The sequence below is a fragment of the Lepidothrix coronata genome, unplaced genomic scaffold (assembly GCF_001604755.1).
Source record: "Lepidothrix coronata isolate B3197 unplaced genomic scaffold, Lepidothrix_coronata-1.0 Scaffold121, whole genome shotgun sequence".
Lineage (NCBI taxonomy): Eukaryota > Metazoa > Chordata > Aves > Passeriformes > Pipridae > Lepidothrix > Lepidothrix coronata.
The window spans coordinates 1,583,461-1,596,847 of NW_016690301.1; the positions used below are offsets into that span (position 1 = coordinate 1,583,461).

General features: G+C 37.7%; 1 protein-coding gene across 8 annotated transcripts in view; it reads left to right on the forward strand.

Annotated features, from left to right (window-relative positions):
- Window positions 1–13,387, forward strand: part of TENM2 (teneurin transmembrane protein 2) — a 900,957-nt gene that overhangs the window by 733,200 nt on the left and 154,370 nt on the right. For all 8 annotated transcript variants that reach the window (XM_017825633.1, XM_017825634.1, XM_017825631.1 and 5 more), the window contains one exon: window positions 4,962–5,200. In XM_017825633.1, the coding sequence (XP_017681122.1) occupies window positions 4,962–5,200 (239 nt within the window). The remainder of the gene's footprint in view (window positions 1–4,961; window positions 5,201–13,387) is intronic.

Here is a 13,387-nt window from a genome sequence, read left to right on the forward strand (position 1 = left end):
GTGTGTATAAAATGGCCAGTTGGTTTATGTGTGTCTGTATTTTAAATAGCTTTCCACTGAAAAATCTGTTTTACTGAGCTTAATCTGTAGATTTGACGTGATTGAGACAATTCCTTGTAACTATACAGTTTAGACATATAAAGATAACGTTTTAACTTTTACTGCTAACTTTAGAGCTTTTGGGAGGACACCCAAGTCCCTGTGTTCTGGGCAGCAGAAAGGGTAGAAACTTCTGTGCAGTTATACCACACCAGAGAACCCTCAGCTGTGGAAACCTGACTGATGGACCCATGTTTTGTGCAGGAACATGCAATTAAATCTCATTTGGAGAAAGACTGAGACACAGGTAACCAAAGATTGCACCAGTCTACCACTCAGAGTTCATTTTTGCATGACAGGCATAACAACAGCTTATACAGTTTTCTTTAGTCTGGGTTTATTTTTGTATGGAGGGTAGAAAACTATCATAAAACTTCACTGTCTGAATTTGGCAGCCACTCTGAGGCTTCCATTGACATAAAATGACTCATGGCTACTTTTTTGGAGGACTTTGAAGCCTGAAGATTTTTTTTTTCTCCCAATGAAAGCCAGCATGTTATGTTCTATATTCCATTGTTTCTTTTCTTCTAAGAATAAATGTCCAATAAAATTATAGACAGGTGTGATTTTACCACAGCTTGAAGATATTTTTAAGTCCTGGAACAACTGAACTGAACTGTTTCTATTATCTTGGCATGTAGCTTTTCTATTTATTAATTACTATGAAAACCCTATAAAAGCCATAAAAAAAAGAGACAATTTAAGCATTACAGTTCTCTGTATGTCTTTTTTTTTTTAATACAGAATAATTTTAGGATAGTATGAGGAGGGAAAGAAGCAATTTATGTTAGAAAGTGTCTTGTTCTTCCTTTCTATTACAGTTTTTCATCACAACCCCCTTTTTTTTTTCTCCACTCATTCTTGCAGTGTGCTGCCATGACAATCTGGCCAGAAAAGAGGGGAAAAAAAGATTGTTCTCTCAAAGAATATGGAAGTTAATACAGTCTCTGTCAGACCACTATTCCCTGAGCACCAGAGGTCCTTTTGACCTGTGGGAAAATAAATGCTAGAGCGAGCTCTGAATTAATGAAGAAAGCAAAATATAGCTTTTTCCATTTACCATTAGTGCACAGAACGGTGGACAAATGTCCCCTTGCAACCTCAACTTTCAGAGATGTCACCTTTCTGCTGATGTCAGTGATGAGGTGCCCCTGTGTGACCCTCACACTGCTGAAAACAAAGGGGGTTCATCCTGCACCCCAGAGCCCACGGAGCGAGCTGCAGGCTTCACTTGTGTTCTGTGAGCAGCACCCAGGCTCCTTCCGTGGCTTTTCAAGGACACTTGAATTACCAAATCACTGCATGCTGACAATCATATTTGGTGTTTTTTCAGTATAGGATTGTCTTGTTGATCCGCAGAAATTAGGGAGACTGGGCTGAGACTTAGCAAATTTACCCTCATGTTTTCAAAAGAGAGAATTAGTCCCAGTTTAATTCAAATTACTAATGCTAATTGTGAGGCAGAAAATGTGTTTTTCTTAATCGTGTTTGATGGGTGAACAGGTAAAACAGAGAATAGAGTTTTTTAATTCTTATATGGAATGTATTTGAAATTAAGTGAACTGGTACAAATCAGATCATTTCTTTTCATAAGCAGACGTTGTACGATGCTCCCAGCCTTACTGCTGTGAGGCTGTAATTAATGTTGATAAATGCTCATGTTCTCTCTGTGCAGCTTCAGCCCACAGACAATTGGTTGTACCAGAGCATGTCAAATCTCACATAAAAATATGGCTATAGATCATTGGGTTTAGGGATAGAGTTGAGACAAGTCAATTTATTTCCATTAGTAGCTGAATCTAGATTTAAAACTCCGGGGGTCCAAGTGTTTTGTCCATTGTGTTCTCAGTCTTTCTGTTCTGCTTTGCTATAATTTAAGGTGTATCTGCTAATCTGGCCTCCAGCTTCGGGATGCAGTGTAACTTTTCCAGAGTGGCTTGGTGGATATTTAACACATCTTTAGTTAAATGTCTTTTTTAAACTTCTGAAAGCAGAACTTGTGTACTTGCAGATATTGTTCTGTTTCTGATGGCTGCCACTTTGTCAGGAGTCCTCATAGGGAGTCAGGGAACTTTCAACTTTCAAAATACATGGGTAGGACTCAGGGGCATGAAAAAATTCAAGATTTTTCCAATGACATTTTTTTTCTTCTTTGCTTTGAGAATGGCACTGTTCCTTGTATCCTTTTCAGTCAGCCTTTTTTACTCTACCAAGTTCTGATTAGTTTTAACAGTATCATAAAGATCATGTTTGTATGGATAAGTGTTTTGATTTTCTTTATATACTTAATGTATCTCAGTGTGGGTCATGGTGGAACTATTTTTTTGTTCTACATTTTTTTTTGTCTTCTCATATGAAACAGTATATGATTGACATGTTCTATTAAAGCATATCTAGATATTCATTAATTCAATTTTAATGGGAGCAGAGTTTCATTATATATCTGAGTTTACTTTAACAATGCTTTATATTAAAATTTCCATTGGTACTGTAGCTGCCTTCTCAGCTAAAGGGGACATGAAATTCCTGGGTTTATAAACCTTGACATTTCAGATAAAGACAGTTCCAAGGACAGCAATTTCCAGTTTTATTCTATGAGATCTGCTTTTGGGCAGGAAAAGCATAAGAACTGTTGTAGACCCTGAGGTCCCAACATGAGAATGCCACTCGTGCCATGAGGATTCAGGAGGAGAAGGGGATCTTGGGCTGAGGCAGATGCAGGTTTGACCTGGATGAGGTTAAATGAATAAAATCCATAAACCTTTGTCTCACCAGGTCTCTCCTTCTTCTGTCCTTCCCTCCTTCCTCATGCTCCATGTCCCTTCAATCCCTGGGTCCAGTCATGGAAATGATCTTGTGCTCCAAACTCAGAAGAGCAAAGCAGAATGGACCAAACCTGCTTCTGCTGCCGGGTGCTAGTCAGGTTTTAACCAGACAGAAGGAACAGAATAGTCAATAGATCCACTGTGACACAACCAGCAAGATAACATCATTTTCCCAAGTTATTTTAATTGAACTGTTGCAAAGTAAAGAAACATTTAAAACGAAGTGTTCAAGAAATCAGACTTTCATTATTTGTTGCTTTTGTGTAACTGGAAGGTGTGTTTTTTAATTTAAAAGGCTGGGTAATTTTGAGTGGGAACCCTTTTGGCTTTTGCTTTGACTGTGTTTTCTCACAGATCATGTACGATGTGCAGAAAAGAAGCAATTCTAACCTCTCATGAACCTCGGGGACAAGGACAAAAAAGGCAGCCTTATTTGTTAAAAAAAAAAAAAAAAGATACAATGTTTCTATTAAGTAACTGGTTAGTATTAATCTGCCTGAGTTTGATTGCATAGTTGTGTGTCTGAAGTCTCCAAAGCACAAGGGAAAAGTTAGGACAGTGGATACTGCCATTGTCTTTGGTGACTGAAATATTTTTTTGAAAAAAACTAGGTTTTGGTTACTGTTCTAAAGGATGTACAAGGTCACTTGGAGTTTAAAAATCAATATTAACAAAGGCAGTGTCAAACTAAATTATTTTCTTGTTCATTAATAGAGTTTATTAATTAATTCATTAAAGAAAAGACTATACTTTCAGAGGCTGTCTTCAAATGGGAATGTTTAATTATAAACTGTGAAACCTGGCCAGCCTTCCTTTTACTGTCTTCTACCTGTATGCAAGTTCTGTGAAATTTATTATACTCTGGGTTTCATTTCAAAATAAATGCTTTAATATACTTTAAAATCACTTCTGCTATTCTGCAAAATAAGTATGCACTAATCTGTGCTTGACAGTAGGCACACGCATGATTGTGGGCTGGAAAAAGTACTTGGGAAACACATTTCAGCTTCAAACTTCCAAATTGTTGCTGTAATAAACAGTGACTGACATGGATTTTAAAGCTCTAACAGGTGGTTTGAGAGCGACATACTGGGTTGTATCTGAATAAAAATGTTAAACATATTTTACATTTGAAGTAAGACTTGGGTTATTTTAGGCTGTGATTTTGAGTTTGGAGATTACTGAGTGTCTTCGTTCTGACTGATTCCAAGAAGCACTTGTTTTTCAGAGCTGTGAAGGAAGAGGGAATGGAATAAATCTTCAGATCTTTTCTGTCTTAAACCAAGTGGCCTTCTTGAAGACCACTGCCCTTGTTCTGTGCTTCTCTTTTTATTGTTTACTGAGAACGTACTTGTAGTTAGTTCTGCCTGACTGTGAGAAGTTAATCTAAAGAAACCAGTCTTACAGTTTGTTTTCTCCATTTCCTCTGTCTGGAATGTGTTGACAGCAGTTCCTGAGATTTTGTTAGGGAGTATATTCTGTCCTTTATTTTCTTCTTAACAAATGTACGGTCAGTTGAGTCCTCTTTTTTTCTCCTCGGTCACGTGATTTTCTTAGTTGTTCAAACAAAACCTGTGTACTGTTAAAAAAAAAAAAAATCATGGTTCATTCTAATTCTGGCAAGATCTTTTCTTACAGGACTGTGGGTTTTGCTCAGTGTGTTTTTGCTGGTGGCTTTTGCCAAAAGTGTAAATGAGACTCGTAATGTTTTCCTAGAATGTTTGTTGGGTGGTGGATTCCACAGGGAACTCACAGACACTTCACTGGTCATGCTGTGTTTTAGCCTAGTATGTGGTCAAGTTGCACCTGATTACAGAAAGGAATAAGAAAGATATCCTGACACTGTGTTGTAGTGCCAGTTGTTAAGCTCTGGGAGCAGAAAGGCTACGAGAATTTTCATCTCTGTTTCTTCATACAAAATCCTTTCCAGTTAAATTCAACAGGCTATGGCACCTGGAGTGGAACAGGAGTAGGAGATGTTCTTTCTTAACTACAGGACTTGCCATTTTCAACTGTGTTCCATTTTATGTTTTGCAGGCATTTCTTGTTTAAGACCTCTTCTGGAACCACTCCGCTGTTCAGCAGCTCTTCCCCCGGTTACCCGCTGACCTCAGGAACGGTTTATACTCCACCTCCCAGACTGTTACCCAGAAATACATTCTCCAGGAATGCGTTCAAGCTGAAAAAACCCTCCAAGTATTGCAGCTGGAAATGCGCTGCTTTGTCTGCAATTGCTGCTGCAGTCCTGCTTGCCATCCTGCTGGCCTATTTCATAGGTAAGGCTGTGTTTTCTCTGTCAAATCCCATGGCTGTGTCAGCAAGTGAAAGTTCAGCAGGTAAAAGGGCAGTTAATGTGTTTCACAGATTTGTGCTCTCAATGAGCAAAGAATATTATTATTCCTTATAGTGATTAATGAGGAAAAAATAAAATGGTCGAGTCGTGTTCACTGTCATAAGAGCACTGGAAACAAGAATTCTTCCACTTCAATTCAGGATTCTTAATGTGCAGTGTTAACTTTAGGTGACAGATATGCACCTCTCATAGATGGTCCAAACAGAGTGATTTATGGCTTCTTGATGTGCTACCATACGTTTAAAAAATATTTGGAAAGCATTGTGGTAGTCAGTGAACCCTCATAAGTAACAGTGGCATTTGAATTCAGATATTACCATCACATGCTGCCTTTAGATAAAAACCACAAAATCATTCTGATTAGTAGCTCTCTGTCTATATTGGTCTGTGTGCCTAAATCCCGGGGTTTTAGATCTGAATCATTAGATAGTTCCATTTTGTGTGCTGTTATTTTCCATATTCCACACATCCTTAGTTTTGTAAGGAAAAATATAGAAACTCTAAATATTGTGCTTATTTCCCATGATTAATATATTAGTAGTGATGGTATCAAGTTCTAATTCTTTCTGTGGTATTTTGAGATTTTTTTTTTTAACGTGCTTCTGATATTTTGTCTTTTTTAATTTAACTGTTTCTGATTTCCTCCCCCGACATCCCCCTCATTCTCTGTTGTAGAGGTTTTTCTAAGTGTCTACACAAACTAGCTGTGTGTTTTGTACCTTTTCCAGTGCCTTCAACAATACATTGATGACAGTGACATGCTGCACAAACTCTCTTCTCTGAGTAAATGACAAAATTATGGTAGCTTGATGATATTTTCTGTTAATACTTTCCAGACCTGCTCTGTGCGGGTTTTATTTCATCTCTGAAACTATACTCATATATAGCACTCAAAAGACCTCTAAAGATGTATTGAATTTTCTCTCTGTTCTTTTTCTTTTTTTTGTTTTTTTTTGATCCCATATAATTTGACCCTTCAGGATAGACACTGTTTTCTTAGAAAACCCCATTTTTCTTACTACTGAGCTTCTATATGTAATTAATATATACAATAGTAAGAGCTGACTACTTTATTGCTGCTGCCTGTTTAGTCCAGGCCTACATCCCAACATACTCAGTACTGCAGGGCTAACCATCTTTCTGTATTTCTTCTGTAGAAAGCCTCAGAAGAATAACAAGCTTAGTCTGATACATAAATGAAAAGATTGGAAAGCACATGATTCATTGAACTTGACAGTTATCATACAACAGCTCCCTGTTTGAGTGATTATGCACATGGGAAATGATATTCTGCAAGTTGAACATTTTAATCATGTGCATAACTTTGAAGTGATGGATTATGAAATGTATTTTTCCTTGGTATTTAGGTTACTGTAATCCAAATCAAAGCTTTTCAACGTGGTTATTGCTTTATACACTTTCATATATAAGACAAGAGAGAACATACAGCAATATATGGACTCTTAATAATTGAGGAATGATGTATCATATCAGGATAATGATATAAGTGATCTATTTTGACAGAAGTTTTTGAGGTCTTCTGTTGAAAGAATGATGAGCACAATAGAGTTGGTAGTGAACACAACAAAGCAGGGTTTAGGAAAAGAGTGTTGGCTCAAGGATTAAATAATGAGAAGTTACCTGACAAGCTTCATGCCATACACAGGAAAGAATAAGTATATGTCAAAACCAGAAAATAGCTGAAATTAATCCTCTGAATAAATTTGATGGATCCACCGTGATCATAATTTAAAGTGATGGAAAAGAGAAAAAAGAAAAAAAAAACAAAAAAGCAGTTGCATAGCCTTAGGTAAAAGGGACGTGCTTTAGTTAGGCCATTTATTAAATTAATTCCCTCACTCTCAGCAAAAACTCATACAATTCATTCCACATGACAAAGAGCAGGTGTAAGACCATCAGCTCTAAAGTAATCCTTGCTGTCCTCCAGCACTATGACTTAAGGTGCTAAATCATGTCCTTATTTGAAAAAAGGAGAGGCATTAAAGGTGCTGGTAATGTTTTTCTGGTGTACTTGTCCACAGAGAAAATTTCTTGCTCTCCACCATAGCAGAGGTTGTATCACTGGGGTTACATTACCTCAAAGTAATAGGTATGGAAAAAGTCATCAAAGGTTGCAGAGGATGATTCTGCTCCTTAGGTTGTTGCAGGACTAAATGAAAAAGGCAGTGATGGCAAATACGAGGTAATTCTTTTGAAAGAGTACATTGAAGTTCTCATAGGCTTCAGGATTTATAAGTGGATTGTACTGTCATAAAAGAAATGGGATAATTGATATGGATAAGTCATTAAAAACATGATGTCTTCACGTTTAAACATAGGACTTTCAGAGGACTGCCAAAGATTATGGGGGGCGTGAAAAAATTCCTAGTGAGGGAGATTTATAGAGAGAAGCAAAAAAAAAAAAATAAATCTCATAACAGATAGAAAATAATAAATATTGAAAAAAATATTAGGCATTCTTATTGCCTTTCCACTAACACACCAGTAAAAGTACAATGAATGAAATGAAAAGGCAGTATGTTTAAAGCTTTCAAAACAAAATCATAGTGTGTAAATAACCTTTGGAAGTTTTTGTTGCACTACATAATTGATGTTAAATAAAGATACCACTGAGATTTTAAGAAGTAAGCATTTGTCAAAATAATGGCAATATGCCTTGTTAGAAGGTAACTTTGGGTTTTATTTTTCTTTTTTAAGATACATATAGATTGATTGTTTAGATCATAATATTGTCATTGAAGTTTAGCTATTTAGATAGATTCCTGCTTTATGGGCCAGCCAGTACCACTGTTATCTGAGTTTTCCTAAATCTTGCTTTGAAAGCTGTCCTGTCTAATGTCTGGGAGAAATTCCTGCAGGTTGCACTGGTTCACTGTCAGAAGGCATCTGTTTGTGCAGAATATCCTTGGTTCTGTGTGTGTTTTGCCATCTTAGACATCCTGTTCTGTATTTGGATTCCTTTACACTGGCAGGGTTTCTGCAGAAATGCGACACAGATCAGATATACCAGGTTGAAAATAAATCAAGTGACTTTGGGGTTTTTTTTGGTTAAAGGAATGGACAGAGGGGAAAAAAAATCAGGTATGAAAAAGAGCATTTTAAGGTGTTTCTATGGCTGACTGCTATACTGCTTTTAATAGCAGAGAATAGAATAAAACCACTTCAGTTAACTTTCCCTTCACGTGGTATACACAAGTTGTCTGTGTATTTAAAGCCAGATTTATCACTTCTCCCTGTTTCTTCAGTAGCCAGATGTGAGTGAAATGCAGAGTATTAGTTGCTAGAATTGCACAACCTTTTTGGTAAATTCCAGCATGCAGGATGGAAATAAAATTGTTCCACAATCCTCTCTGAGACTTGTGCCATTTCACAAAGCCCAGGAGTTATTCCTATTATCCAGAGGTGACATATGAAGAATGTAGAAGCAGCCATTCAAATTAGGACATCCTGAAGATATTGGGCTGGTGGTAAAACCCAGTTACAAGAAAGTAATTTATAAAGTGTCAAAAGGAAAGCATATACCACACATATTGTCTTTGTCAGAGTGTTCACTTCAGAGGTTAAGGGAGTGATGAAAGCATTTGTCATGTTAAATTAGTTTTTAGCTCTTTTGATTCATGCCAAACTCGGAGGAGAAAAATATAAAAAAGAAGAAAGAAGGAGCAGAAAAAGAGTCACCTTGTGTTTTTCACAAAGTAATTGCTGCCAAATGTAAATACCACATTTTTATAAGCCCCTACACTGCTCTGATTTCTGCCAATCTATCTTTGAGCATCAAAGAACATCTGACCATCAACATGTCAGACATTAAAAATATGGTAATTTAAAGTATTTAGACTTTCCTGTGGGGAGAAAAAACAAACAAACAAACTGTTGTTTCCTGTAGAAATTAAGACCTGCAATAAGTTTAAAGCTGTTTCACTTGAAAATAATATCTTGATACTCATACTGTAACTTTTAGAGTATTGATGTTATTTTATCTACTATCACTTTGAAGAAGATGCAGGAAAAATAAAAGGAAAATGAGGGAGATTATGCGAGCAGCATGCTTGCACTACATCTTTAATGACTAAGTTACACATGAAAATGTTATTAGTCATTTATTCCTCAGTGTTATTTGACCTTAAAGACACATGAGGTTTAAGATAAATTTCAGGTTTCTGCATAAACTTGAAATAATATATTCACTTCAGTGCCATAGAAAGGACTGAATTGCCAAAGGGTCTGGCAGTTAATTAAGCAAATGAAAATGTCTTTTTTCTTTTTATTCCCTATATATATATCTGAAATTAAAACCTGAAAAATAAGACAGTACAGGGAAATAAATGGTTAATTTATGTAGTTATTCCTCTCGTACTCCTCGAAGTATTCATTTGTTTCTATGACAGACAACAAAATTTATGGGGTTTCTTATTTGGAAGTAGGGGTCTCATCTTTACTCTTCATCAAATATGTACATACCACAGTTTGCATAAAGTTTTATTCTTCAGGTGTTGATATCAACCTGAGTTATTTTATTCCCACAAACGAGGCAGATATTTGTTAATGTAAGTGCTTGGATGTAGTTTGTTTGTTCATCTTTGTGAGTTCTGCCACTCATAAGTCCAATTTTCTTTCTTACTCTGATTCCATAAATGAGGATTCACCAACACAGGTTGCTGAAGTGGCTGTCTTATGTACCCATTGATAATTTTTCTTCTCTCTCTGAGTAGTTTTTGTCAAACAGGATCTTAAGTTTCATTTGATTTCTTATGTTTCATTTGCTTTTCGCTCGTGGAGTCAGAAAACCACTGACTTTGTCTTGTCCAGACTTGACTGAAATCAAATATGCTAGACATTTTGGAAAGCAAGGCTGAAAAAGGGGAAATCATGCAAAGCTGGAACCTGAGAGAGGCAGAGGGCATCTGGCTGCCAATCACTGCGATCAGATTCACTCGAAATCAATGTAAACCCAGCGAGTGCTGCATCTTGCAAGATTAGCTGATGACAGAAGGTTCTGTTCTTAAATTTGCATTGAAAATAGGTGTCACTTAGGGGCAATAATTAAATTTTAGAATATGCCTGTCATATTCTAAATGTCACACGTTCAGTGATTCTTATTGACTGCTATCAGTCAATCTGAGAGAGAAAAGCGTAGTAGTAGCTCGATAAGCTTATCTGATGCTGCCTCTGAAAAGAGAGGTTTGGAGCCTTTTAGGGAAAAGCATCTGGCCCCATTCTGTAAGAAAACTATGTGCTAGTGCTGGGAATCATGGTGCCTGCCTCCAGGAAATTTAGATGTGGCTTTCTAGCCTAGCAAGTGTCCCTATTCCACAGTCCAAATATATGAGAGATTCATTAGGGGAAGGAGACAGTTTTCCTAGAGACAAGATGCTCCAGCTGCAGTATATGTTTAATGCCACAAAGAACAGGAGGACTTGGATATGAAATTACTTGGGTATAGTTTTTCTGGGCTTTTCCTGAAGCAAAAATAAAAGTTTGATCTACAGATTTGTTCCAAGAAAACCCACTGTACCTCTTGTTTTGCCTAGCAGAGGTCTCAGGGATAGTGGAAGTTGGAAGATTTTGGTGTGAAGGGGCAGTCTTGCAGCCTGTTCAGTTCTTTGTCACAGATTTTCAAACAGTAAACCTCAGCACTTGAAACTAGAGTGAGACTAATGTTGCCATAACTCACAAAGTGCCACCACGTGCTTAGCTCTTGGAATTGAAAACCCTTCCTGCTCAGCCACCAGGTCAAACATGCTCAGAAACCTTGGCAAGAGGCAGGAGACAGAGGGGATCATAGAACATATTCCTTTCTGTGTTACTGGGTGTGTGTTTTCAGGGCCCCTTTTGGTTTGTTAATGCATATTGCACAGCACAGTCTAGGACGGGTCTGAGACAACATTTTTCACCCATGCTGGCAATGCTCCCCAGAAGCTGTTTTTAGAGAGATGGTGTTTGCAGTTAGTAATTTAGTAGTACAGTTATTATTTATACAGTAGAGGTTTTGGCTTTTTCTAGTCAAAGCTGGAAGAACAGCTCCCTCAGAGATGGTTTCTTTTTCCTTCTCTCAGATGTGAAGTACCTACTTTGTTTCACGTGCCCTGGCATCCTACCATGCACAAACCAGAAGGGGCTGGGTTTCATGATGTCTGTGTGACAGAGCCTATTCTCACTTTCATCAGTGCAAATACTGAATATTATGGATTTTTTTAGTAGTCTAGGATTTAATCCCAGAATCACGGGTATGAAGTCTTGTCAGGGCAAAGAGATAGCAGAGATAAGTAGATGTAAAACGAGTCTTGCAGGAAGTTCAGAGGCAAAAATGATGAAAAAGCTCTGAGATATTTTAGTGAGACATGCTTTATAACCTAGCCCAACAAACTGAGATGAGGCCATTTTTCAGGGGAAGGGTAAGCATGAAGGATATTGAAGATTAAATTTTGCTAATATAATGCCAAGTCAAAGAAAACTATCAAATAAACCTGTGGTTGTTCTCTCTGAAAAGTCAATGTTCAATATCAGAGTAAAATGTCTCGTTTCTTCCTAGGTAAACATTGCTTTCTTAGCAGTTATTTAGATTGAGATCACCAGTTGATCATTTATGGATTCATTTATATTGATTATTTGTTGCTGTGTTTCTGTGTTGACTCATTGTGTTGTTTTGCACTTAGTGTGCTTATGGATTTTATTCATTTAAGTGCAGAAGTACATGTTTGCCTTTAGAAATATATCCATTGCTCTATGGGGTAATGGCAGATTGAAAGATGTCACATGGATTTTTTAAGTGGCTGATGTAGCTCTTACAACACCATTATGAATGCCATGGAAAAAAAGCCACAAAAAATACTTAACTGTACTAAAGAGACAAGACACTATTCAAGGAATATTCAAGGAACTTGAGGGAAGACAAAATAAAAAATTGGAATTAAATTAAATTTGTGAAAATAAGACAAGGTAATAGAAGAAATTATGGAGCAAAGGAAGTTGAACAGTGGCAAGAGAAATGACACATCACTATGAACTGACAGAAAAATTTACTCACCATATAATATAATGGGATGAAATTATCTCCTTTCAGTGTTTTAAAAAGTGTTTAAGAAATAGTTTTCAGGTTCATTTCAGCCTTTGCTTCTTCAGGCTTTAATTTCATGTAGTCTTGTTGCATGACACTTTGACCTGCCTTCTCGTGTCACTACTCCCAGCCATCTTATATATTCTGTGTGTCCAGTAATAAAGTCATTGGCTTGCCAAGGTCAGTGACTTTGAACACCTAACACAGCATATTCACAGGATGCTGTGCCTTGTTATTAATCCTTCACCCGATGGTATTGTTATAAACAGGAAAAATGACATCTTCCATGATAAACCTCTCTGATCTCCGGGACAAATTCTGCACACAAGATTTAGGTTTCCAAGGTTATAGAATAATTCAGGCAGGAAGGGACCTCTCAACGTCTCTTGTCCAGCCTTCTGCTCAAGGCTGGGTCATCTCTGATGTCCACTCTGCTCTTGAAGACCTCTAGGGACAGAGATTGCACCTGGCTTTATCTTCTTGATGACCTGCAGGTACCAACAAGCTGCTTTAAAGCTCCCCTCACTCCCCCAGGCTGGGTAAACCGAGCTCCCTCAGCCTCTCTTCCCACAGCAGCTGCTCCAGCCCCCAACCATCCTGGAGACATTCCCTGGACTTGCTCCTGTTTATTGATGTCCTCGTTGTGTTGGAAGGCCCCAAACTGGATGCAGTTGTTCTAGAAGCAGAATAATGAGGGCTGAGCAGATGGGAGAATCATCTCCCCAAGTCTCCTGGCCATGCTTCTGTTCCTACAGCCCAGGGAGCTGCTGCCAGGGCACATTCCTGGCTCCTGTTCGTCCAAGGGGACCCCAGGGCTTTTCACACAGAGCTGCTCCCCAGCCTGGCAGTCCCCAGTTTGTACCACTGCAAGGAGTTTTTCCCATTTCTAGTGATCTGAGGCATTTTTGCCTGAATAATGATGAGTGCTAAGCCCTGAGACATGTAGTTCTTTCCCTGAGTGTGAATAAATGTCTGTTTTCCAGAACAGAATTTGACCATGATTGGTACAGAAGAGCCAAAGCCTGTTTAATT